At 50.4% G+C, this 24,188-nt stretch overlaps 12 protein-coding genes across 12 annotated transcripts; 6 read left to right on the top strand and 6 right to left on the bottom strand.

Moving 5' to 3' along the window:
• Nucleotides 1-357: 357 nt before the first annotated feature.
• Nucleotides 358-762, top strand: COCVIDRAFT_113039 (hypothetical protein; the record flags this gene model as incomplete). The annotated part of the gene is made up of 2 exons (XM_014695896.1): nt 358-514; nt 617-762. The coding sequence occupies 2 exons, from the start codon at nt 358-360 to the stop codon at nt 760-762; spliced, it is 303 nt and encodes a 100-aa protein (XP_014551382.1).
• Nucleotides 763-1,188: 426 nt separating this feature from the next.
• On the bottom strand, nt 1,189-1,557 carry COCVIDRAFT_31064 (hypothetical protein; the record flags this gene model as incomplete). Its single annotated transcript, XM_014695895.1, has 1 exon — nt 1,189-1,557. One exon carries the CDS (start codon nt 1,555-1,557, stop codon nt 1,189-1,191), a length of 369 nt encoding a protein of 122 aa, XP_014551381.1.
• An 818-nt stretch (nt 1,558-2,375) lies between these two features.
• COCVIDRAFT_42303 (hypothetical protein) lies at nt 2,376-4,708 on the top strand (the record flags this gene model as incomplete). Its single annotated transcript, XM_014695894.1, has 3 exons — nt 2,376-2,413; nt 2,463-2,991; nt 3,047-4,708. 3 exons carry the CDS (start codon nt 2,376-2,378, stop codon nt 4,706-4,708), a joined length of 2,229 nt encoding a protein of 742 aa, XP_014551380.1.
• A 791-nt stretch (nt 4,709-5,499) lies between these two features.
• Nucleotides 5,500-6,003, top strand: COCVIDRAFT_42302 (hypothetical protein; the record flags this gene model as incomplete). Its single annotated transcript, XM_014695893.1, has 1 exon — nt 5,500-6,003. The coding sequence occupies one exon, from the start codon at nt 5,500-5,502 to the stop codon at nt 6,001-6,003; it is 504 nt and encodes a 167-aa protein (XP_014551379.1).
• Nucleotides 6,004-6,550: 547 nt separating this feature from the next.
• COCVIDRAFT_42301 (polysaccharide lyase family 1 protein) lies at nt 6,551-7,575 on the bottom strand (the record flags this gene model as incomplete). The annotated part of the gene is made up of 2 exons (XM_014695892.1): nt 6,551-6,976; nt 7,048-7,575. 2 exons carry the CDS (start codon nt 7,573-7,575, stop codon nt 6,551-6,553), a joined length of 954 nt encoding a protein of 317 aa, XP_014551378.1.
• A 2,170-nt stretch (nt 7,576-9,745) lies between these two features.
• COCVIDRAFT_62320 (hypothetical protein) lies at nt 9,746-10,645 on the bottom strand (the record flags this gene model as incomplete). Its single annotated transcript, XM_014695891.1, has 1 exon — nt 9,746-10,645. A coding segment is annotated over one exon (900 nt), but the record flags the coding sequence as incomplete, so codon positions are not given.
• Nucleotides 10,646-11,294: 649 nt separating this feature from the next.
• Nucleotides 11,295-12,272, bottom strand: COCVIDRAFT_113091 (hypothetical protein; the record flags this gene model as incomplete). Its single annotated transcript, XM_014695890.1, has 2 exons — nt 11,295-11,414; nt 11,469-12,272. The coding sequence occupies 2 exons, from the start codon at nt 12,270-12,272 to the stop codon at nt 11,295-11,297; spliced, it is 924 nt and encodes a 307-aa protein (XP_014551376.1).
• A 168-nt stretch (nt 12,273-12,440) lies between these two features.
• Nucleotides 12,441-13,607, bottom strand: COCVIDRAFT_42300 (hypothetical protein; the record flags this gene model as incomplete). The annotated part of the gene is made up of 2 exons (XM_014695889.1): nt 12,441-13,166; nt 13,227-13,607. 2 exons carry the CDS (start codon nt 13,605-13,607, stop codon nt 12,441-12,443), a joined length of 1,107 nt encoding a protein of 368 aa, XP_014551375.1.
• A 694-nt stretch (nt 13,608-14,301) lies between these two features.
• COCVIDRAFT_113094 (hypothetical protein) lies at nt 14,302-14,929 on the top strand (the record flags this gene model as incomplete). Its single annotated transcript, XM_014695888.1, has 2 exons — nt 14,302-14,454; nt 14,513-14,929. 2 exons carry the CDS (start codon nt 14,302-14,304, stop codon nt 14,927-14,929), a joined length of 570 nt encoding a protein of 189 aa, XP_014551374.1.
• A 2,415-nt stretch (nt 14,930-17,344) lies between these two features.
• COCVIDRAFT_20355 (hypothetical protein) lies at nt 17,345-18,247 on the top strand (the record flags this gene model as incomplete). Its single annotated transcript, XM_014695879.1, has 1 exon — nt 17,345-18,247. One exon carries the CDS (start codon nt 17,345-17,347, stop codon nt 18,245-18,247), a length of 903 nt encoding a protein of 300 aa, XP_014551365.1.
• An 811-nt stretch (nt 18,248-19,058) lies between these two features.
• Nucleotides 19,059-20,797, bottom strand: COCVIDRAFT_60267 (hypothetical protein; the record flags this gene model as incomplete). The annotated part of the gene is made up of 2 exons (XM_014695887.1): nt 19,059-19,936; nt 19,996-20,797. Coding segments are annotated over 2 exons (1,680 nt in total), but the record flags the coding sequence as incomplete, so codon positions are not given.
• A 1,669-nt stretch (nt 20,798-22,466) lies between these two features.
• On the top strand, nt 22,467-24,158 carry COCVIDRAFT_31055 (hypothetical protein; the record flags this gene model as incomplete). The annotated part of the gene is made up of 3 exons (XM_014695886.1): nt 22,467-22,832; nt 22,880-23,756; nt 23,818-24,158. The coding sequence occupies 3 exons, from the start codon at nt 22,467-22,469 to the stop codon at nt 24,156-24,158; spliced, it is 1,584 nt and encodes a 527-aa protein (XP_014551372.1).
• Between the last annotated feature and the right edge of the window lie 30 nt (nt 24,159-24,188).

The following is a 24,188-nucleotide window of genomic DNA, read 5'->3' as shown; positions in this document are numbered from 1 at the left end:
CCGACAAGATGGGGCAAAGCACATATGTAGACACTACATACGTGCATACATGGATAGGAGACGTGCAGTTGTGCGTCTGACGAACGCAACCATGGGAATCCATAGTAGGATGGAGATGCAGAGTCAGCTTGGCTGGGTTGGGGAAGGGTCGCGTGACGCAACAAGGCGGAATTTCCAGTGACGTAGGTCTGTGCCAAACATCAAACAGTCCAGCCCCCCGCTCCATGCTTCCTTCAAATACAGCCCAGGCAGCAGTTGGTTTTTACAGCTTCATTCTTACTTGCATACTACGTTGATACACCCCGACACTCTGCACTACTCCCACTCATATCCAACGCCGACTTCAATACCGCAAACATGTTCAACATTGTCCTCACCCTGCTTCTTCAGCTCTCCATGTTCATGCTGGCTGAAGCAGCTCCTCTTACCGTGCAGAAAGCCGAGCCATGGCAAGCTGGTACCGGAGGAGGCATCGTTGGATTCATTGTTCTTGTTCTCGATATCATCGCATGGAGTGAGTATCCTTCCTTCACTGGTCTCGAGTCGTGTTGCTCTACCTTCTCGGAGAATAGACCCATCTGGCTGCCACAATCGTGCTGACCCGTCCGTGCTACAGTTGAGATCTTCAAGTCGAACCGCCCCGTGCCCAACAAGGTCATCTGGGCTCTCGTCGTGTTCCTCTTTCCTGTTGTCGGCATGATCATCTACTACCTCTTCTCGAACCGCCAAGCACACAACACCTACGAGCCCATACCCGCATAGACCACCCAGAGGCCCCTTTTGCCCTGGCCCCTTTTGCCCTAGCGTCCACTGTGCCACGCAAAGCAAAAGCTGGATGTGATGACGACATGTGCTTATAGGTATTGCAACCTGGAGGAGCAATCGTGCAGAAATCTTGAGTGATGGTTGGGTGTTAGGCGTTCTATCATGGACCTGTGGTGGGCAATAGTGAGAGGGACACGGTTCATCGTTGATATCCGGCCTGTTTACGAGTTTCCTTTCTTATCTCGATGACCACTAACGCAATAACCAATCTATTCCAACACAACTTCAATGTGTTGCATCTCCTTTGTCCCTCTTTTACTTGCTTGCTTCTCCCCAGTCACGGCTCCCCTCTCCATCCCCCAGAATGGGCCAGCACATCTCTTCTAGCGGATTTTTTAAGAAGACCCGATTTACAGCTTCTGTTCACACTTTACCCAGAATCCCTCTATTAGTGACGAGCTTCCTATTCAACATAAGGACGTCGCCAACTAGGCTAACAATGCCACTGAAAATCGCCACTTGTTTGAAACCACTGGAATTGTCGACCTGGGCGCCGTTAACGGGTGGACCAATCGAGACAGTAAACCCTGCGGTACCAATGTGCATGCCCATATGCGTGCCGATGTTTTGAGGATTCTGGGTGCGGGTTGAGATAGCCGCAGTTCCAGCTGAGATGATTGTCCCCGAGACGAAACCAAAGAAGACGGAAAAGACAACGGTACCTACATTTGTATACGGCTCATTGAAACAAAACATGACACCTTCCGTCGAAATGCCTGCAAAAGCAAACATGTTGAGTCGGCCTAGTTTGTCAGCTGGTATTCTGGGAATGATGTGTCTAAAGGTTGACGACCCGTTGACCACGGCGAGTAGATAGAATGCTTGCAGTGTAGTCGCTCCTCTTCTGACAGCATACATATGTATATGGAAGAAGGCCATCCATACACATCATGATCATGGAGACTAGCGCTGCTACGAGCAATATGTACCTAACCACCTTCCCAGAAGCCACAATTCCAAGGGCTACTGCACGCCGTTTAGCGAGGTAATGTCACTTGACGACGAATGCAGGAAATTGCAGAAAAACGGCGCTGCTGCCCATAAGGATGAATTGCATGAGAATGAATTGACAGTACTTGTCACACAGAATGATCATCATGAGACGGAGAAATAGGCAAAGGCTAACGGTCGATGCATCTGTCGTGTTCGGAAGCATAAGGCTCGGTAATCTTTCACTTTTGCGTATGCTTGCTCGCTGCTATCTGTAGGAAAATCGAGCTCACTTACCCAGACACCAAACCGGTCAAGCAGTGGCCCACCTACTGTACCGCATACAAACTATATAAAAGCTGCCAAGCTACCTATTCATGTAATCTCATCTTGGGTATGCTGGATACAGTAGATGAGATCTGCTATGTCGGAGATAAGAAAGTCGGCTGTGATGTGATTGGCCAATATCTCCGAGCACGCGAAAGTCTACTAGGCATGACCGAACTGTCATAAGTACCTATCTCCGCTTTCACTTACGTTTCCGTGACCCCACTTGAGCTTCCATCCTCTATGACAATATTCAGGCACTCCATACTGCAATTAGAAGTTTTGCCAAAGACATGGCTGAGGGCCCTCGCTCACGTAAAAGACCCACTGTGTAGGTCGCTCATGTCTCGGCGGCTACAACTGGCGCTAACCATATTCAGCTCCTGCACCCTCTGCCGCAGAAGAAAGGTACGGTGTAACAGAGAGACGCCATGCAGCAACTGTATGAGGTCAAAGACAGGGTCTTGCGTATACGAGACTCAATCATCTCTGGATCAGAGGTTGGATAAAAGAGCACTGTCGTGCATTCAGCCACAGCGCGATGTACCAGGACCAATCGTTGGCTCCACCATGCCTTCAAGAGTCTCGACTACAAGTAGCTCATTCTCTACAGAGCACCCTACAGACGGCAGCAACTATGCTGCGTTTGAGCTAGAAGCCATGCGAACTCGCATCACTGAACTGGAAGATAAACTGTCTCGTGCTAGTAGTGTTACCACCAACTCGCCGTTCTCGGACGCTGCTTCCACTCCAGCTTCGACACATTCTGTGCGGACTTTCAGCTGCCTGGCGACAACTGTAGATGTTCTTGAAGATACCCGGTCACCCAACGGTGCTTCTATCTCTCGGAGTGTCGCGCATAAAAACCGTGTGTTTGGGCAAAGCCATTGGATGAACGGTTTCGTCATGGTGCAAACCCCATGCTTCAGATCAAAGCGTACTCAACTGCTAACAATGTGCGTAGTTTCGTCAAATGCTTGAGATGATTGAACCGCATCTTCGAGCCGGAGAAATGAACTGTGTCGCTGACCTACAACGAGCTAAAAAGCTAGCCCGTGTTATCAAAGCGAGCCGCTCTCCAACTTGGCCTACTCAGCCATGCAGAGACTTGCCACCCAAGCCACTTTGCGACCAACTTGTCGCTGCATACCTTCGTACCATAGAGACCATATACCGGGTCTTACACATACCAAGCTTCCAGCGTGCATACGAAGAAATGTGGACCAATGACACAGTTCCGAGCATGTCCTTTGTAGTGATGCTCAAACTGGTTTTAGCAATCGGTGCCACATTTTACGATGACAACATGTCCTTGCGGGCTGAAGCGACACGTTGGGTGTACGAAGCACAAACATGGCTCTCCTCGCCCTCATTCAAGTCGCAACTTGGCATCCAGTACCTGCAAAACAGCATCCTTTTGCTCTTTGCACGCGAATTTGTTGGCGTAGGCGAGGCCCTTGTGTGGATTTCGCTGGGTGCCGTGTATCGAACAGCGGTCTATATTGGACTGCACAAGGATCCCTCTCACCTTCCCGCAATGACCACATTGGAAGCAGAAATGCGCCGACGGATCTGGAATACGGTACTTGAGTTATCGTTGCAGATGAGCATGATGTCTGGTGGGCCACCACTAATTTCCCAAGAGGAATTTAATACTGCGCCTCCAGGAAATTTTGATGACGAAGAACTTTTGGGGGCGGGTCCTGTAGCCGCGCACGATCAAGTCTTTACGCAAACATCAGTGGCGATTGCTCTTCGGAAAACACTGCCAGTTCGACTTGCGATACTCAAATTTTTAAACGAAATCGCTTCAAGTGGGACGTACGAAGAGACATTGCACATTGATGGAATGCTCAGAAGTGCGTCCAAGAACTTGCGCCGCACACTGCATGGCTACAGTTCTGGCGCCCATTTGCCGTCACAATTCACGCTGCAGGCAGTCGAGTTTATGATGCAACGCTACACGACTTGCCTCCACCTCCCCTTCTTCGCCTCTGGACTCAAAGATCCAAGGTTCGCGTACTCACGAAAAGCCACAGTGGAGTCGTCGCTCAAGATTTGTAACTTAGCGCATCCGGTATGTACGGACGGTGTTTGTTCCGTAGGCGAGAGGGACCTAGCTCGTCTATGTCGGTGTGGGTCGGGCTTCTTCCGGGAATATGCCTTCAATGCTTCGTTGTTCTTGACGAAAGAGTGGACCATGCGAGTACAGGACGATGAAGAGGACGCAGAGATGATGTCGAGCCCGCTGGGAGCCGTGGTTGAACAGGCTGCTTCTTGGGCCTTGGACACCAATCAAGCTGGCGAAACAGGCGTCAAGGGCTATCTTGTGCTGTGTCTCCACAAGGCATGGATCGACGCGACAAAACGTCGCGCCAACCGGTCAGATTTCCCAATGCTCTTGGTAGAAGCCTTGCGACGGGCCCTGGATGTGTGCGTCCCGCTGCTAGAGAGGATAGCAAGCACCCAAGTGCAATGCTTGAGTCCGTATGGCGCCAACGAACTGGAGGGTGTGGGAGAAGGAGACTTTCAATTTCCAGCCGAAGGTACCGAGGATTGGGACACGGTGATGTGGGAAACGTTCAACATGGACGATATCGGGAGCTTTGACGCGTTCATGCCATGAAGTAAGTAGTATGAGTATGGGCAGAGAGGTTAGGCTGGTGCGGTGTGGTGTGGTCTCATGACATGACAGCGGCTGTCATGGTTCCGAGGGGGCTTTCGCCTAGAGGCCAAGGCGCAGGAGCATGACACGCGCCCCTGGCCATGTCCCGCCCCCCAGCCGCCCGTCCATCCAACCGCCCGTAGCCATCGCGCCGCACTACATTCCAATAGCCACGGCGCCACGCGCAATTCACGTCTTCTGCCAGCGCTTCGCACAACAATTGGTGCACACTCGAAATCTAAACAATGTCACGCTCACTCTGCTCACCACGTCATCGATGTACTTAGACACGCTAGTAGCGCCCAGCCAGGTACACTTGATCATAATCCTCCGAGCATCCTGACACACAAAGAGCCTCATGCACGCCCCAACATCCGGCGCTCCACGTCGCAGTGCTGTCAGAACAACCACACATCGTAGCCATTGTCGCCTCATAAATCACGTCCAAGTGGCCTGATTTTTCTTCCTTTCTTCGCTTCTCCCCTTGTCGTGTTTCTTGGTATACCTCAGGCAGCGGAACCAAAACCTCATCCAACCACTACTTCCCTTCTTTCTTTTGGGTCTATTCACTTCTACGAGGCGTGCCGGTCACATTTTTGCCATTACTATTTTCATAATACCCGACTTCCATTCATTCACTACCAACAATCGTTTCTTCGCCGGTCTCGCCACAACTCATTGTCAACCAACTCGACAAAGAAGAAAAAAGGACACACCAAAACAAAGAAAAAAAAACCAACAACATCGCTATCATGTACACTTCACTTTTTGCACCGCTTTTTCTTCTCCTGTCCATCTTCCACTTGGCAGCTGCCACCCCCTCGGCCAGAAATGTCATCATCCCAGGTCGCCTGAACAATGACTTGGACACCCGCCAAGTCTCCGTCACCCCTTCCCAGCAAGAACTCTGCCTCGACTACGAGCGCACAGCAAACATATCCACTGTCGGCGCTAATGGGTCCTACCGTACCGTCGTAATGCAAAAGGCAAACGTGGGCACTCTGACCAGTGCCGCCCTGATGAACGCAGCCATGGCCAAGCTGCCCGCCCTCACCGCGGACAGGGACTTGAACTCCCGCTGTGGAAACTGGACTGAGATTGCGCTGGTCGAGGCTGAGAAGAACTTTACCCAGGGTATTGTGCTGCAGTTCACTACCGAGGGTTTGCCTGTTGGCATCAAGAACGGCCCTGAAGTAATAGTCATTGTAGCTCTGATTTGTGTTCTCTTCAGTGTCGTTTGGGTCTTTGCAGAGTAAACAGGGCGAAGAGAGAGAGAGAGAGAGAGAGAGAGAGAGAGAGAGAGAGAGAGAAAGTATGGAGAGTCGGGGGAGTGTCAATATTGGATCAAGATAGTTGAGTTGTGAGGAACATGGTGTATGGCCATCGCGACGTTGTTACTACAGCAAGAGGAGAGAGACGAGTCAAGAATACCCGATCGTGCAATGTTTAAAGTATGATGATTTGATTAAATCATCATTCAATTCCTTCCTGCGTCTTTTTTTTAATGTTTTGGTACCGTTGGCGTGTATGAACCACCTTTCCTCTTCTTTGTTAGTAACTTGTAAATGCCATCATCATCATGCGACACTGTATCTGCTCGCAAACACACTCGGGCTTGAAATTGTATGGGATGGACATGGTTGTTCCAGCGCGCCAATATCGCGTTGTATGAGAGGATTTTCAAAACTATACTAGAGAAAATATATTGTATGTACAAATCAACAACGTCGCACCACCATCAGGTTCCAACTCATCTCCCGAGAATTGGTGTACAATTCCTCGTGACACGCTTCAGTTAGTAGCTTAGAAGGTGACAACACCAACACCAGCGCTCTTGGCCACGATGCTGCAGACGCTGGCCGCAGGGTCAACAGTGTACTTGTAGCTTGGGGTGAAAGAGCCCTGCTTGGTAATCTGGGTAGGGCTGTTGCTGAAAACATTGTTCTTCTCCGTCGCAAAGCCCTCCTCGTCAGAGTCGAGGTTGGTAACGACTGACTTGGCAACGTTGGTGAAGGAGTTGGACTCGACGAGCACTTGGGCGCCCATGCGCGAGTTGATGCCGGAAACACCGCCGTTGAAGCACGAGCTGTAGATGTGGCCTGTGCCGAAGCGGATGGACGGCAGACGCGAGTTGACTGCCGTGAAGGAGTTGTGGTGGTAAGTCACGCGCAGCTTGCCCTTGTCTACTGATCCGTTGTTGTCGGAGTGGCCGACGAGGGAACCCTTCCACTAGCGGGTGTGTGAGCTCTACTTTGTACTGACATCCGATTTTTATATATATATAGTAAAGAAGAACTTACGTGGTCGTGGAACTTGTTCCATGAGAAAGTCAAAAAGTCGGATCCAGACTTTGCGTCCAAGAGGCCATCGTACTTGTCCTTGTCGCCGGTGATGCCAACGCTGGAGAAGTCGTTGTGATCGATCCAGACCTTGGTGGTGGCCTCAATGTCGATGAGGTCCTTGCCTTCGGGTGCACGGTAGAACTTCAGGTTACGGACAATGATGTTTGAAGTCTTGTAGAAGCGGAAACCACCGTCGGTGATTCCGGCGTCCTTGCCTACACCGAGGATGGAGGTGCCGGGGACATCGAAGCGAACAATGCCACAGCCTGTGAGCGTACCCTTAATCTTGATGACACCTCCGACCTTGGCGGCAGCAGTCAGGTCGGCGCAGTTGGTGACAGTGGTACCGGCTCCGCTTCCTCCTCCAGTGGTGCCAGCACCAAAACCAACAAGCTCGTCAACGGCGGCAGCGCGCTTCTCCATAGGGGCGCCATAGGCGGTGGAAGCAGCTGTCAAAGCCACAGTGGCAACCTCGAAGAAACGCATCTTGATGTCTTTACAAGGAATGGACTAAAAGTGAACGAAGAAGAATAGATACCGGATGTAAAGATCGACTTGCGAAAACAGGGTTGAGATATATACAAGGATCCAGCGGTTATGTAGAACGAACCTACTAAAAAAAAGGTAGAGAGGGCAGCTACAAGATATGTATTCTTATAGCACACCCATTTAATCTACCACGACCTATGTCAGTTAAGATTAACAGAGCGGACGCCGTGCAAACAGTGGAGCAGCCATTTACTCATCGGGGCTCCCCAATGAGCAGTTTCTCCGCAAGTATACGAGTTGAAGCTTGGCTTCTAGGGGAGGACCTTTTGACAACCGCCAATATCCACCAAGCACGTCAAGCCATGGCGGTCTCGTGTGTATCCACTTGATGGGATTCTAGAAGCCTAATCTTGCTTGGAAACCTGGGGTACGTGTCAAGGGGGTAATGGGGGGGGGGGCGTTCCCTTTCAAAAGCCGACCGTTCTCCATAGGTGCGTGAGTGGGATGTCGTTTCTGTTAGCTTGTTTCCGAATGATTCCTAGAGTAGAAAGGTAACCTAGCATGTAGAGGTGTTGCCAATTGACTATGCTGTTAAGAAATCTTGGCTGCGCCTTGACACCAAAAGAACCACCAATGGGAGAAACTCGGAAATGAAGATCGCCATTCCAGACCTGTGGACAAGATGGGGGCGGTTGCCATTTGGAGCATTCGAACACCGATGAAGAGTGGATGGAATAATGTGGGGGGTGTGTGAACAATGGAATGTTGTACAACACGTTAACTACATTTCTGTGGTGGGAAAGATGGAGAAATTGCAAGTTAGTGTAACACGAGGGGCGGCGCTTAGTAAACGCTTCGGTTACTACATTCGTATCTCACACAATTTACGTATTAGCGTGGTACTAATTCTCGTAGGAATGCCGGCCAAGTTCTACCAATAGCCGAAATGCTCACGAACGGTGCTGCTGACGGTGCTCTACTTGAAACTTACATACTATTCAATGAACATGTTGACCGTCGCCGGCTTCTACTACTGTGTAACTTCTCAACCGAAGAATATGCATTCCAGACAGCATTCACAACAGTTGTGAACAAAACCATTGAGTCGGGACCAGCTTGGCAACATCCCGCCCAGAAGCGTCCGAGTAATGTCCAATCCAGTTTGGGGCATGAGCCATGAGACTCGAGTCGTGTTCTGTTTGAGGTTGAGAGAGCCAAGCGATACTTTTTCTCGTCAACATTTCCAGAACCCGATGTTTTCAATGCCATAAATCAGCTGTGTTCTTCAGCCTTGGTGTCAGCATACGCATACACGAAGAAACAGTGCAGTGATGAGAAGCGGCGAGACACGTCGAAATGGTACTTTGGTCCGGTGATTCCGTTGAAAGATGCAAAGAAACTTTTCAAGTCTGATGTGCAATATACGCTGAACGCGGTTCCTAGGCCGATCCGCGGAAGAGAGTTATAAAAAACGGTCGGTAGTGATGCCACCAAAGGCATTGAACGTGCGAGATTTTGGTGGTGCTTTAGTTGGTGGCTTTGATTCAATTTAAACAGTTACTATTTATTAAAGTCGTCTACTACACTACTTGATCGAACCGGTCGCGCTAGACCAGCGGAAGGGCCCGTTCGCGATGAGCGAAAGCGCGATCTCGTATCGCGTATACATGGGCATTCAGATGACTTTCAGTCGAGTCATACACTCATTTCCAGCGCTGCATGGATGATTTGTTTTAATGCTGCTGAGGATTGGTACAGTGAAGAGTCATAACGAAATTTTAGTTTGTACTTTCGTACTTGTTGTATTGCTTGATGTGCCAGCTACACTATGTATTAGATTAACTTCAAGAATAATTAACCCGCTGTCATAGTTTTCTTAGACCCACTTGCACGTTTTTCATGGTGACCGCGATTCAACCAAGCCATCCTCAAGGGAGCAATTGTCGTTCGCCGGTACCGACGTCGCCTCTGAATCTGATTCCGATTTCAACGTCGCGTTACTCGGCGCCGATTCTTCCTTGCGGTAATCGGTGTGAATGGGTGCTATAGTAATATTCCTTCGGTCTTGTAAGCCTCCTGATGGTGGCAGTGATGATGACGATGGTACATCTCCTTCACCGTCAGCGTAAGTATGACTTGTAAAACTGGCGGAGGATACAGCCGGTGTTTCCTCGCCACTTTTGTATTCAATTTCTTCCAGTTCATCGCACAGGTTACGTGATATTTCAAGTGATGGCTGTACAGAGGCGTTGATCGAAGGAGGCAAAGAATGCTCAGCCATTTGCTCAGGTAGATGGTCGTCTGCTTTGTCTCTGCCAGTGTCGTTTGTACCAAGGTTGTCCTTCTCCATAGCTGCGTCGCCGCGGAAAATGTAACGCCATTCTTCCGCGTTGAGCGTCATGCAGAGGAGTGCCTTGCCATCTCGCTTGGCTAGTCTTTCCAGAACCATGTTTATCTCCTTTTGTTTAAGAATGTTTGCTGGTTGGCCATCGCTGGTGAGCAAATGGTTCATGGGTGTGCCTGTTTTGTGACATATCTCTACCTGTTGCTTTGCGGCGCGCTTCATGCAATCACGGTAGGGTGTCCACCGATGATCTTTCATATCTTCCTTGTCCCAATCAACCTCTTCAAACTCGAGCTCACTCAGAGTCTTACGGGCTTCCTCTCTCTTGCGAACGCATCTATCGTTGCGCTGTGTGACAATCTGCAGCAGAAAACGTACATCTGCCCGTTCATTTGGACGTAGTCCTCTATGCTGAAGGTTGTTGTGATTGTTCGCATTATTTGGTGTGTCGAGTTTGATTGCATTCCCAAAATGCATCTTGGCAGACAGCCAGTGTCCCAAGCCGCCGCAACCACGTCCAGCCCAGTACTCACTGCGTGCTTGCAAAGTAGTGTCGTCAAATCCTTCTGTGAGCTTTTCGGCTTTGGAGGCAAAGCGGCAGATCTTACGATAGTTGGTTTGTATATCCGACTTGACCTCATCCGTTCGGGGGTTGCGCTCCAGGATATCCGACATAGACTGCAGTACCTGGCAGCGAAGTATGAACAAGTGAAACTGCACTAGACGCACGCGACTCTTGTATGTGTCGTGTTCTCTAAGGGTCTCGTCAAGAGGTGCGCCATACATGGAGTTCGGACGACCGCTCGGAGAGAGATGATTTGCAGTTCGAGAAGATGTGTGAAATGCTGAACTGTTGTTGAAAAATGTACTGTCGTCGGCTGAAACTATGCATTTATCCATGGTATCGTTGAGGATAGTGTGGCCCTTTGCTTTGGATGGGGAAGTATCTTGATCCAAGGCACTTGGACGATTTGAAGCGGCAGGAGACGGCATGTTGTTTGGGATGGTTTTCATATTAGGAGGTTCAGAGTATCTTCTCTGCAACGAGCGAGCGAAGTTCAACGCATCCTTCAAATCCACAAATCGTTTAGCACCAGAGAACAATGCCTTTAGGACATAATAGCCCCGGTATACATGTCTTCCAAGATGCGTTTCTTTGTCGTTGAGAGAGCCCCTGTCCAAGAGTACAGTGATGCAACAATGAACAACAATGATTCCATTGAGAGCATCAAATGAACCGGAATTGGAGAATTTGATTTTCTGAGTAAAGCTAAGACGATGAATAGATATTCTGCTAGTCTCCTGGTTGTGCCGCTAACGGTACCCGCACAAAGCCCACCAAGTCCCACGACTGCTGTCAGTCTCTTGCTGATTAGCTTACACGGTGATATCCCTCGCTTCTCGCTCTGACCCAACGATACGGTACAGGCATTCGTCTCGCCTTGGCGGCAGCGCGCAGCCTGAGTCGCGCACTGGTACGTCGACGTTTGTTCTGGATGTATTAGCACGAGTTGGAGACCACCAAGGTCAAGGCAACGCCGCGTACGTCTGTGGCCTTTTCCTCGAGTTGCACAAGCAGACCTTCCATGGTACGGTTCTCATCAAAGCCCGATCGGCGCTTGGCACAACACAGCATGTCCAGCTCGTCGTCGTAAGACTTGCGGACGGCGCTCACTTGAGGCAAGAGTAGATCGTCATGGCTGCTAGTGGTGCTCAACGTATCGGAAGCTGGATGGAGTGCACGAAGATCATGGCGAAGTAAATTCTGCTGGCGCTGTATCTTGGGTAGGAAGCTCTCCAGTTCGGCAAGACGGCTGCAAAGATCTATGGCTTCGCTGCAGACGGCAAGTGCGTCAAACATGTCAGCGGGTCCTGATGCTCTGAGGATATTGCTCTTCAGTAGGAGGCCCTCTGCGCGGGCCTTGGGACTAAGGGTACCACGTAGTAGTTGCTCAACTTCTGAAAGAGCAGTGCCATAGTTTCTCTGATGGGCACACTCGTGCACTCTATTAAACAGTGGGTTGACACATCCTTCAGCGACTGGTTGCGAGCATTCTGCACGAACGCCATGTAGGGAATAAATCGTGGCAGTGCCAAAGGGGCTTTCGACGCCGTCAGAGGGGCGGGATGGAGAAATGTCAGTCAGGGTTGAGGCGGCGTGGCCTCGATGCTGGTGGGCTCGCTCATTCTCCAGCTCGGCTTGGGTGGCGAAGCAGACGTCCTGAAGCTCGCGCAGATGAGCAGTCTGGGCCTCGAAGGCAGCTTTGTACTGGCAAGCGACTGCCTGCCAGGTATCCCGGTCCACCTTGAGGTCACGGACAATGTGTTGGATGCAGGCAATGCCGTCCATTGCGGTGAACGAGGGCCTGTGCGTGGGGAGAGGAGTGTTTGCCCTGAGGGCGGGTGGTGACGTGATGGTGGCCCCGCCATCCAGGGCAGTGTGAGTGTGCTGTGGTGTTGAGGTACGTAGGCAGGCACAACACAAGCAGACAGGCAGGCACTACCAACGCCCGCCCCGTCAAATGTTGAAGCCGCCATGGCGCGATGCTTCGACAAACCTCCACAGCCCGGCTTCCTGTGCTGCCTTCTTCACAGACGCAACCGCATCCAGATGCACAGGACGATTAATGTCTGCGTACCGAACTTGGTCGCCAGCGTCCGATGACGGTTCATCATCAGAGTTTGCGCGACTGCGACGTGGCTTACCCACATGAGCCCTTGGAAAGTACTGCTCCATAATGTGCACCATCAGGTCCTTGCTGACGTTCTGCGCAAGCCACCTTACAATCTCCTGCCCTTCGTCTTCCATGCCGGGCATCACCAGGTGTCGCACAATGACACCCTTCTTGGCTATGCCATCTGCACTAAAGCAGAGATCGCCCACCTGCTTGTGCATGGCCTTGATGCTCTCCATGGCCGCTTCCGTGTACTTGTCTGCCTTGAGCAGACGCCTGCTCGTCGTGTCACGCCACACCTTGAAGTCAGGCATGTAGATATCCACCAGTCCGTCAAGCAGACTAATGCTCTCGAGCGAATCAAACGCCGATGTGTTGTAAATAATAGGTAAGCGCAGGCCGAGTTCGCGCGCATGCAGTATGCTTAGTACCACCTGTGGCACCACATGTTCTGGCGTGACAAGGTTGATGTTGTGGACGCGGCCAACATCTTGCAGCTTCATGTACCATTCGGCAAGACCCTCGGGTGTCAGGTCAAATCCGTTACGCGTATGTGAGATGTCATGGTTCTTTGCGTAGCATCAGTATATGGCAAACGGCGAGTCGTCTTCTGTACGAGCAGCGCATACCTGGCAAAACACACAGCGAAGGTTACAACCACTAAAAAAGACACTCCCCGAGCCGTTGTGGCCTTGGATGAATGGTTCCTCGCCAAAGTGTGGCGCAATTGTTCCCACCTTGACCGTCTCTGCACCGATCAGGCACACGCCTGTCTTCTCGTAGCGGTTGACGCCGCAAAGGCGGGGGCATAAGTTGCATTCGCGCAGGTGTGCATAGGCCAACGATCGCTTCTTAGACGCGTCCACCGAAGACAGTAGATGATAATGGGGGATGTAGTCATCGACGAGGTATGGCGGTGCCAGGTACAGGCTACGGCGTATCGAGGGGCGCCTTAGCCGTAGGTATGCTGAGGGCCTCAAGACGGGCCGTAATCTAGATAGCAGCGCCATGCTGGCAGGGAAGATGCTCTGCTCATGGGTACGAGGCCAAATTGGGTGTACAAGAGACAAAGAAACAAGTCGCGGTTGCGACAACGAGCAATCTCATCGCTGATGTCAATCATGCCAGCCCCACTTGCCGAGGCTGGTTTGACAACTGCAGGGCGCCGTCCACCACTAACACTAGCCTGCGTAGGACAGCTACCAGATGCACAAACCCATTGCCGACTTCTCCCTGGCAATCAAGGACATTGCAAAGCTGCGCTGTTCTTGTGCCGACGTGATGCAGCTTCTCCAGACCAAACCATGTCGAATCAAGTCATTGCGTACACAAACGCCACATTATAAAAGTACTACTACCAAGTAGTGCTCTGGCTTACGATAGTCGCCCATTTGGTACGCAATACCTGTCACCAATGTGACGTTCAAGATATCAAGTGCCTCCCGATGGGCGAACACGTGAATGACAGCTCCTTTGTGTCCTGCAGTATCATCACCACGAGCATCACCAAAATCACCTGCACAACAAAGCCAGTCCACTTTGTCCAACATCAACTGTGGGAGTGCGACTGTGCCTATGTTACACCAATTACCCAAATTTGTTTCTCAGTTCAAGCATCTTTGCCGACAAACCTACATAATCTCAGCATAAACATGTCCAATCTTGCACTGTCTCCTTTGCTCATCTTGTTCATCCAAATACAAAATGCGTCTACTTACTCTTCTCCCCGTCGTCTTTGGACTTCCGGTCTTTGCAACACTCATCAAAACGCAGTACCCAGTACTGCTCCTTCCTCTCAAGAAATCCCAACCGGACACTGCATTTCCTACTCAGAAAGATGCCACTGTCAGCTACAGCGTATGACACGAGATCAAGCCACGCTGCTTATTGCATGATAGCTGACAATGGAACAAAGAACAAGACTGAAAACGAGCAGTGGACTGCTGTCAGCTTCTACGTACCCGACAACAACGCCAACGTCTGCCGTCTTCGTTTCTTAGTCAACACTGATCCTATCAAGAACGCTCCTTTTAGCCTCAAAGGCGAACCCCCTTTCGTAATTGATATTTCACGTGTCGAACCTAAACTTGAAAACGGTCGTACCAGCTGGAACAACAAGCCTGCAATCATTGAGCGCTACGACACTTACGTCTTGTCCACGACTGGTGCGAGCGAGATCCGCAGTAAATGGTTTGCATGCCCAAGAAGAGAGATTGCCCAATTCTTCGTCCACCCAGCCAATACAAAAGATCTGGAGGTGTACTGGTACGAGCTGAATTACGAAGCCGAGTATGGCGGTCCGCATGGTATTGTGCTTGAATTATATACCTGAGTATCATTGCACAGTCTTCAAGTATTGGCTTTTCCGCAAGTCGCAAAGTTTCCATAATCAATTCCAATTTTTGGCTTTGTAGCGAGTTGTCACTGATACTGGTGCGGTCGAGGACACCGCTTTCTTGGCTCTCCTAATCCCTTTAACAAATCGACGGTTTTAAAACCACCGTCTTAAAGCGTTTTGTGTATGCAATATAAGATTTTCAAGCCTAATGCCTTTTCCAGGGGAAGAGTTCCCGTTTGAGAAGGCACTGTTGCCACAATCGGCTAAATTGCGCAGACGGAACCCGGATTTGGCGAGCTTCATCCTCTACCCGGGATCGCTTGCACTCCCAGCAGCCTATAAATAGTGTTGTATAGGGAGCACAGACTTTTTGCAGCACGTTGCTATAAAATATGCATATCTTTGAAAGCGACTTCTTACTGTGACAACACTGACTGTGCGCGCCACTGGTGAAATCGACGACCTGGTCCATGGCATAAGCCTATCAACAGGAGCCGCCTGGGGAAAATGGAAGCCAGCGGGTAAGGCGGACAGATACCCTACCGCCATGACGCATACACGGTGTTATTTCTTCAGAGGCTTCTTAGCTCTATTCTAATGCAACACAAGATAAGTCGTTTGAGCAGTGCATGCAGCTGGACATTATGTTTGGTCAACAACGGCGTGGGAACGCCGCAAAAGGATCGAGAGGCAAAACGCAGTGCAACGGCTGAAACGGGTGGCAGCGAGTAGGAAGCGGCTTGTCCGGAGAGTGAGTGAAGACCATCTCTTGGCGTTTACATCTGGGCAGATTGTAGATACTTACGGCCTTGTCTGTCATGTGCTAAGCTGACAACAATCGATAAGTGTGAAACCGCCAGTCGTCACGGACATGCCCCGCTATGCCGCCGGTGTCAAGCGCCCCTGCAGTATCGGCATGTTTCGTGCTTACTGTGGATATACATACTTACGCAGGTGTGTACCATTTAGGTACATAGTTACGTGGAATGTCATCGACGCTGGGATTTATATAATATCCAGTCGAGGCTTGGCCATCATCAAATGTTTCTCCACTTCCTGCCGTTGGATTTTCCGCACAGGCCTGCACCGCAAATCCAAGCATGTTCGGTGGGAACGATATCTTGTGCTTGTGCCTGCCTTGGCAACCTCTGTTCATCAATCTTGGTACAAATCCACAATGCTTGTATGACAAGCTTGTCAATCTCAGAAAATCCTAGTACATGGTGTTGATGCAAATCAACGCAATCTTGCTCTTTACAATAGCATAAAGAGTTGGCAATAGACACAATCCACGCATCTGATGGTATCGCAATCTGCGTTGCACAACTCGGGCCTTTGTCATTACCTGATAATCCATTAAAATGCGTCATCAATGTACCAATCCGGCAGTGCCCTCCAGGTTGTTCCACAGATACTTCATAGAACACAAGATTGGCTCCAGTGTATGTAGGGTTGGGTACCCTCATTAATCTCCGAGTTATCTGCAGGTCCAGTCTCGAAAACCTCTTCCCACTCAACTACTCAACTCCTCTCCAAGTTGTCAAGGATTCCAAGAAAATAAAACTACTCTGCGCCAACACCGTTCCATTACTAGTTTCCACAGGCCAAGAGTCAGCAGGTGGAATTCGAGGCCATGCTGGCCACTGTCCAGATCTATTGCAGGCAAAGACAAACAGTACTTAGTGACTGTCGGATTGGTGAGCAGCGCCGCAGACAATATGCCGCCGGCTCTTTGCATAGTTAAGCGTCGGACGACCTGAAACTTGGCGCATGTTCCCGACCGTTTCAATCCAGGCGCGCGGGCGCTTCGACTACATAAGACGACCCGTCTTTATTTCCCTTTACGGCTAGCCTCCCAGGAACCCCGGCCACCAAGCTGTCAGTGTGCATGGTGCCCGCTGTCGCAGGAACGCCTTTCTTCACCCTGTCATATTTTAAAGAAACCTCCGGCCTTAGTTGCGTGACGCCTACCTCTAACTGGTGGAAAAAGCGACTAAGCATAACTGCAGGACCCACGCCGAGTCTGCTCTCGGGAAGCGACAGGGCGCGAAGCTATTGTTTTGAATCACAAGCGAGGGCCAGCGCTGTGAAGAAGTCACTTCTATGGGAATTTGTTTCATGCGTTTGATGAGCTATCAGATCCACACATGGAGCCCTTGACGTGAGTAATGTCATGCTGCTCCATTGTATATAGCCATCACCAGTGGTCTTCTTCCAAGTCTTCTTCTCTCCATCAAACTCACCGTTTCTTCACTTCCAACTCACAGCTCCTTCGTTTGCCATAGGTCTGAGACCTGCCACTCATTTTTTTAAGCAACCTTCTTTTTCACTCTCTTCTCAAAGAAGCTAGGCTTCGGATTCTCTGTACATCATCTATCGCTCTTCTCGAACAACAAACAATCCATCACAATGAAGTCATACGCTATCGCCGCTGCCATTGCAGGCTTTGCTTCATCCGTTGCTGCTCACGGTAGCATTGTCACCCCAACTCCCCGAAAGGCCGGCGACGGCCTCAAGGAAGCATGCGGTGACCAGGTCTTCAACACTCAGAACTCCGACATGTACGGCAACGTCCAGGGCTCTATCCAGAACCTTCAGGGCAGCCACCCTGATTGCCGTATCTGGCAATGCAAGGGTGTTCCTTTCTCCGATCACACCGAGGTCTACTCCTACACGCCCGGCCAAAAGGTACCCATGACCGTCACCATTCGTGCGCCCCACGACGGTCTTGCCAATGTTTCCATCATCGACCTCGCTACCGACAAGGTCATCGGAAAGCCCCTCATCAGCTGGGACAAGTACGCCTTGACCTCTGTTCCCCTCAGCCAACACCCCGAGTGGACCGACTTCAGCATCACCATGCCCGACGTCAGCGATCACTGCAACAAGGCTGGTGTCTGTGCCATCCAGTGGTACTGGGATGCACCCACCATCAACCAGACATACGAGTCTTGTATCGACTTCACCATGGGCGCTGGCTCCGGCTCCGGCTCCGATTCCGGTGCTGGCAACAGCACTACTCCTGCTCCTACTCCTTCCCCAGTCGACAACTCTGGCTCTGCCCCTGCTACATCGCCTTCTGCTTCGCCTGCCCCAGTTGAGAACTCCAACTCCGACTCTGGCAGCGCCCCTGCTCCCTCGCAGGGCTCCGGCTCCGGCTCCAACTCTGGTTCCGGTTCCGGGCTCCCAAAGACCTTCACCATCGACACCTTCATCACCTGGCTCCGCGCCAATGCCGGTTCCGGTGTTGCTAACAAGGTGCGCAGTGTCATGGCTGCCGGAGGCGTTCATCCCCGTGCTTTCCGTGGTTGAGCTCCTCCATGGAGCAAATAACCATCAATGCGATCGACCATGCTTGATGAGTTGGTTGGAAACAAGAAATTACTGTTCGATTCTGTTGTAGATATACACTTTTCAATGAAACCATTTCCCCCCCACCATTTGTGGGAGCTGTGCATCTTTCTGTCCTCAGTTTCTTCGAGTATTTTGTCTGTGATGCAACCCTTGTGCATATGTTTATGCACGCCCGCTTATTGGGCTCAAGTGATCTTGAATAATGTGTGCAAATTTTGATAGGTACGGTGGATCAGAATCACGAAAGTCGTTTCGTCAACAGCAACACATATGAAATCATTTTCTCTGAACCATTTCAGCTGGATACCCATTGGGAAGTTTGTTATATCGAACCACTCTTCCTTGATTGGTATATATATATATATATATATATATATATATATTACTAGAAACAGACTGTTGGATAAGAATGAAACTGCAGAAATCATGGTACATCTCCACAATGTTCCTTCCCACCTACGAGCTTAAACACCTGTGTCGATATATACAATTCGAGCCAATCGTTGTCTCTGCTCGAATGTGCGCAATTGCCATACAAAAGAACCCGAAAAAGAACTACTAGTATACAGAGCATCTTGGTATATGAAACATGCCGCAAACAGCTTGGTTGCAAGTCGTCCAAAGCGTCAAAAATATCATGAACCAAAGAAAGCATAACAATAATTCAAGGACCAATCACCTATGCCGCACTTGAGTAATCCGCCCGCAAAGGGAAACACACCTAAAATAATTCGGCGGGTCAATGATGCTTTTATTCTCCTGGGGTATACGGGGATTGTTGCAGATCCGAATGGTGTTGCGCCCAATACTGCTGAAAGATGTCGTCTTGTAACTCCTCCGTTGGAAGTGATGGAATAATGTCCGTGTCGGTGAGACATATCCCCATCGGAAGAGGAGGCTGATCCAGCGCATTGTCGTATCTAGGCGTACTGCTACCGGCAAAAGGCTGGCTACGTTGTTGGTCGTCTCTGATCATTGTATAATCGGCATTGTGTAGCTGTTGAGATGTGTCGAATGAAAAGTCAGACTGAGGCGCGCCCTTCCACCCGCTGTAGCTGTGGACTATGGTCGCTAGCCTCGCATCGTCTGGTGTATGCGACTCAGTTATGGTCCTGGGTGAGATTGGCAGAGGGGAGAAGGGGGGTTGCTGCACCACTGGCATGGATGCGATGTGATAGTGACTTCCCTGCCGAGGAGTCGGAGGAACCTGCCTCGATGATGTCGCTGACGCCAAGGCGATAGCCCCTTGGTTTCCAAAGGTACCGCCATGTGAATAAGAAGGAAAATGAATGGAAGGCTCCCGTGCGGCTAACCCTGGTTCTGGTGGCCTCTCCGTAGCCGGCCGGTAATGTGACTGGTGCTGCTGCCGAGGGAGTGAGCCTCGCGACAATCCAGACTCGGTCAACAGTGAACGCTGTTCTGGCTGTTTGCTTTGCACCGTGTTTCTCCGCCTCTTTGATGGACGTGATTTACCTTCTGTGCCTTCACTGCTTTTTGCATTTGGTCGCTTGCTATTCCCTACGCGATTCTGATCCTTGCGCTTAGCGTACGCCTTGGGTGCGTTCACAAACATGCGTATTTGCCCGGCCGAACTCATGACGTTCTCACAAATCGATTTTTCTTGCTGTAGTGCAGCAATGATGTTCTCTTAGAATTGCCAAGTCAGCAACCATCTCTTTGGAATTTCAATCAGCTCTTGTACTTACCCAAACGGCCTGCACAGTCAATGTCCTTGTCGTCATCTTCGCCCTTTCTCTCATCGTTCACATAGTCATTTTGGTTCCAGCCTCGAAACCCCATTTTGACCTGTTCAAGCAAGCAATCAAATACCTTGTGAGCATATGCTTCGACAAGATCCGATGAGTAATGTGGCTCGTGAACCCATCTCTTCAAAGCGGTAGACTTCGCGTTGTCTCGTGCAAAATCTCCACAAATCATGGCGTTGTATATGCGCTCTACGTGAAAAGCACGGTTGTGTTCAGTCTCCGTGATTGTAGGGTCGCTACCGGGATCTCTCCAAGGCCTTCTTCCAAAACGCATTTTTTCACGGCGGTATACTTTTGCGTCTTCCGAGGTTCGAAATCTGCCAAGAAACGGACCGTAGTGCTGACTTGGAATATGTGGAGGTGTACTGCTGTGTCTCGACGAGGGTGGTTGGACAGAGAGTATGGGAGCAAATGAGGGCTCTTCGCCAGAAAAGGATCTGCGATGGAACATACACGACTGGGAAGACTCGTTCCTCGATTTGTGGCCTAGGACGTTCGGGCCAATACGTTCAATACAGTTCTCTAGGCCATGTGGAAGAGTGGTGTCCATCCCAGGAGCTGAGTGCGATATTTGGGCAAAAGAATTCTGGTCAAAAGCCGTTGGTCCATTCTTATCGAAGCTGCTTTCCGCCATGTTGGATTGGTCGACCTCGTTTGCATCTCCAAATTGTTGACTGTGAGCATCATGGTATCTATGCAAAGTGTCCCAGTTCTTGGTGTCTTTTATCTCTTCCTCAAAATAACCCTGTGGTTCATCGAAGATGGAAGCAAAAGGAAATTGTTTGATAGATTGGTCGGCTGACTCGTCGATATCCTTCTCCAGCAAAGGTCTTGTGAAGCCTATAGTTTCCCTCATGTAGTGTCTGTTGCTCCCTTCAGACTTGCGCTCGTGAACTTGATGTGGAGACTCGAATGATATGTTGAGAAGAGAGAGCGTTAGCGCTAATGACAAAAGGGTATGTCGATTCAAATTCTGTACCTCAATGCGAGTATAGGGTATGCTCTGTCAAGAGGCGTACATGAATTGGACAGGGAAGTGATTTATATCAAATGAGCAAACGTTTATGAGGCCCCGCTCATTGGTGCTCTGTGGATGGACTTCGTGGGCATTGACGCTGTTCAGTATTCCTCGTGATTTGTCCATGCGTTAGCGGTCGCGTGTGTCACTACGATCGAGGTGTCATTCGCAATGGCGGCCTTGGAGCTGTGCAGCGTTTGACGTTTGCATCATGTGCAATTGACTGGATGTTTGCAGTCGTTCTAGATCCAGCATTACACACCTTGCGTGTTGTAACTCGTTTCCCCTGTCCGATAGTATTCATTGTTTCATGTGACTGAAGATCGAGACTTCTTCAATTCTAGGGAAGTATCCATCTGAGCATGTCGTTATCGCCTTTTCTTTCTCATTCAGCCACCTGCCCCTCATTTCGCATCCAAATATGTCACGTAAAGCTGCCGACATGAAAACTGGCTCTAGGGAGCAGACCTGGTCCTGAGACTCAGAAAAGGGACAAATTGAAGTTAGGCGTGTGGTGTGAACAACGCCTTCTTCTAATCAACAAACGAATCGGCGTTCAAAGATGAATTCTGACACTTGAGTAATAAGAGGGAAATTTGAATCTTTGCTTTGGAAGCCATGGCAAGGGAACCTTTGGCCCTGCATAATGATAACATGGTGTGGAGTGTCGGCTATCGAAGGATCTGCCGGCAATTTCCTCAGAGCCTCTAGGCGTCATGTTCAAGACAGCAGTCGGCACAGTCAAAGTACCGACAGACTCCGGGTATATTGCGATGGACATCTCTTGACAGCCGTAGTGGTGAACATGCTATGCCTTTGTCCATGAAGTCTTACAAGTCAACTCGCTTATACGGCCGCCCCCATATCATGGGTAAATCTCTTATGACGAGTCCATGCGCGGATGTGCTTGTTATGGGCTCAGATCAGCTTCCAGGACGACTTATATGCAACTGTCTAGTCGGGACAAGAAGACAACTGGGTGGTTGCGCATCCAGCCGTAGCCATTGTCCCGTGATTTGCTGCAAGAGATAGGAGAAGATTATATGTTGTTGTTGTTGTTGTTGTTGTGATAACCGCAATCCGTATGGAATTGTTATTAGGGCGAGGCAGGAAACCATGGCGTGATGACGTACTGGTTGCACGCGCAGCATTCCGCTTCTTGTCGTTAATTCCGCGCTCTGTAGTGCCGGGCTGTCTTCCCCGCATTGGTAGCGGGCCTCGTTATCTGGGAACCCCAGAGTACTTACCTTCTGTAGCAAGTGGCGCATAGAAGAGACAATGTAAAAAAAAGGCATAAAGTCGACCGTCCTTGATGTAATGATTGTTAGCGTGCACACAAAATTCTCTCTGTGTCTGTTGATATCCCCGGCAATACGGAACGTCAGTCGCCGTCATGATTTCTATCATCATTGAGCTTTTGTCCTCGCAACTGGCCGATCATCCAATTCGATCTCTCGTACTCGGATCGATTCTAATTCCCGTCTTGTACATTGTCAGCAACGAGTATGCTCGATACTCCCGACGCATCAAGGGGTTTTCCGGACCAAGAAACTGGCCACTGGTGGGTAACATTCCCGATATCAAGTACAACGCGGCGGAAAAGTACCGCGAATGGAGTAAGCAATTTGGTGCAGTGTACCAGATTCAGCTTGGAAACGAGCCAGTGATTGTGGTGAACAGTGCGGAGGCTGCAAGAAAATTATTTGGCAGCAACAGTCAAGCGCTAAGCTCAAGGCCTGTTTTTTGGACTTTTCACAAGGTGAGTTGATCAAATATGGGTTAGGACAAGTTGACTGAGTGATGTAGGTGCTTTCCAACACTGCTGGCACGACGATTGGTACCTCGCCCTTCAGCGACTCGCTCAAGCGCCGGAGAAAGGGCGCTGCGTCTGCGCTGAATAAGCCTTCCATCGCAACGTACATAGGCCATCTTGACCTAGAGACGAAGGAATTTGTGAAAGATGCTTTCGAATCAGGCAAAGCCGGAACGGAGGGCGTGGACCCAATGCCCATGATTGAGCGTCTATCTCTCTCACTTGCATTGACACTCAACTGGGGAACTAGAATGGGCAGTCGACATGATCCCATGTTCCACGAGATCTGTGAAGTCGAGGCCGCAATCTCAAAGTTTCGCAGCACTACTGGAAACCTGCAGGATTATATTCCCATACTAAGGCTGAATCCTTTCAGTTTCGGTACGAGGTCGGCAAAAGAGTACCGTAATCGCAGAGACGTGTACTTGACCAAACTGAACCGCGACCTGGACGAACGCATGGCCAAGGGCATCCATAAGCCATGCATCCAGGCAAACATCATCCAAGACAAAGACGCGGCGCTAAACAAGGAAGAACTGACATCAATTAGTTTGACGATGCTGTCCGGAGGGTTGGACACGATTACAACACTGGTCCAATGGAGTGTGGCCCTGCTTGCCCAGAGACCAGACATCCAGGAGAAAGCGATTCGAGAGATCAGGCAATTTTACACGGAGAGCGAGCCCCTAGCGGATGCATATGATGATCAGAAGTGCGGATACATTGTGGCGCTAGTTCGAGAGTGCTTGCGGTACTACACTGTCCTACGACTGGCACTTCCGCGGGCAACGGTCAAGGACGTGATGTACGACGGCAAGCTCATTCCGACAGGCAGCACGATATACCTGAACGCATGGGCGTGCAACATGGGTTAGTGGTTTTGTGGGGCGAAGAAGGAGAGGGGAGCGAGCAATGCTGACTGTGCCATTAGACACGGACATTTGGAGCGACCCAGATGAATTCCGGCCAGAGCGCTGGCTCGAGCAGCCCGACGCGCCGCTGCACACGTACGGGCTCGGGTACAGGATGTGTGCAGGCTCGTTGCTGGCCAATCGCGAACTGTACCTGGTATTTTTGAGGTTGTTGAACAGCTTCGAGATTGTGCAGGACTCGGAGGTGGATGTGCACCCGGTGCGAGGCAGCGCAGACCCGACCAGCCTGGTGACAATGTGCCGAGCGTACAAGGTCGTGTTCAAGCCACGGAACGAGCGGATACTGCGCGAGGCCTTGAGGGTGGCAGACGAGCGATTGGCCGAGCACGAGAAGGCGTGAGGGTTGGATGCATAGGGCTGGGAGATGGGA

This window comes from Bipolaris victoriae (assembly GCF_000527765.1).
Source record: "Bipolaris victoriae FI3 unplaced genomic scaffold scaffold_141, whole genome shotgun sequence".
Taxonomy (NCBI): domain Eukaryota; kingdom Fungi; phylum Ascomycota; class Dothideomycetes; order Pleosporales; family Pleosporaceae; genus Bipolaris; species Bipolaris victoriae.
This window is presented reverse-complemented; position numbering and strand designations above follow the sequence as displayed.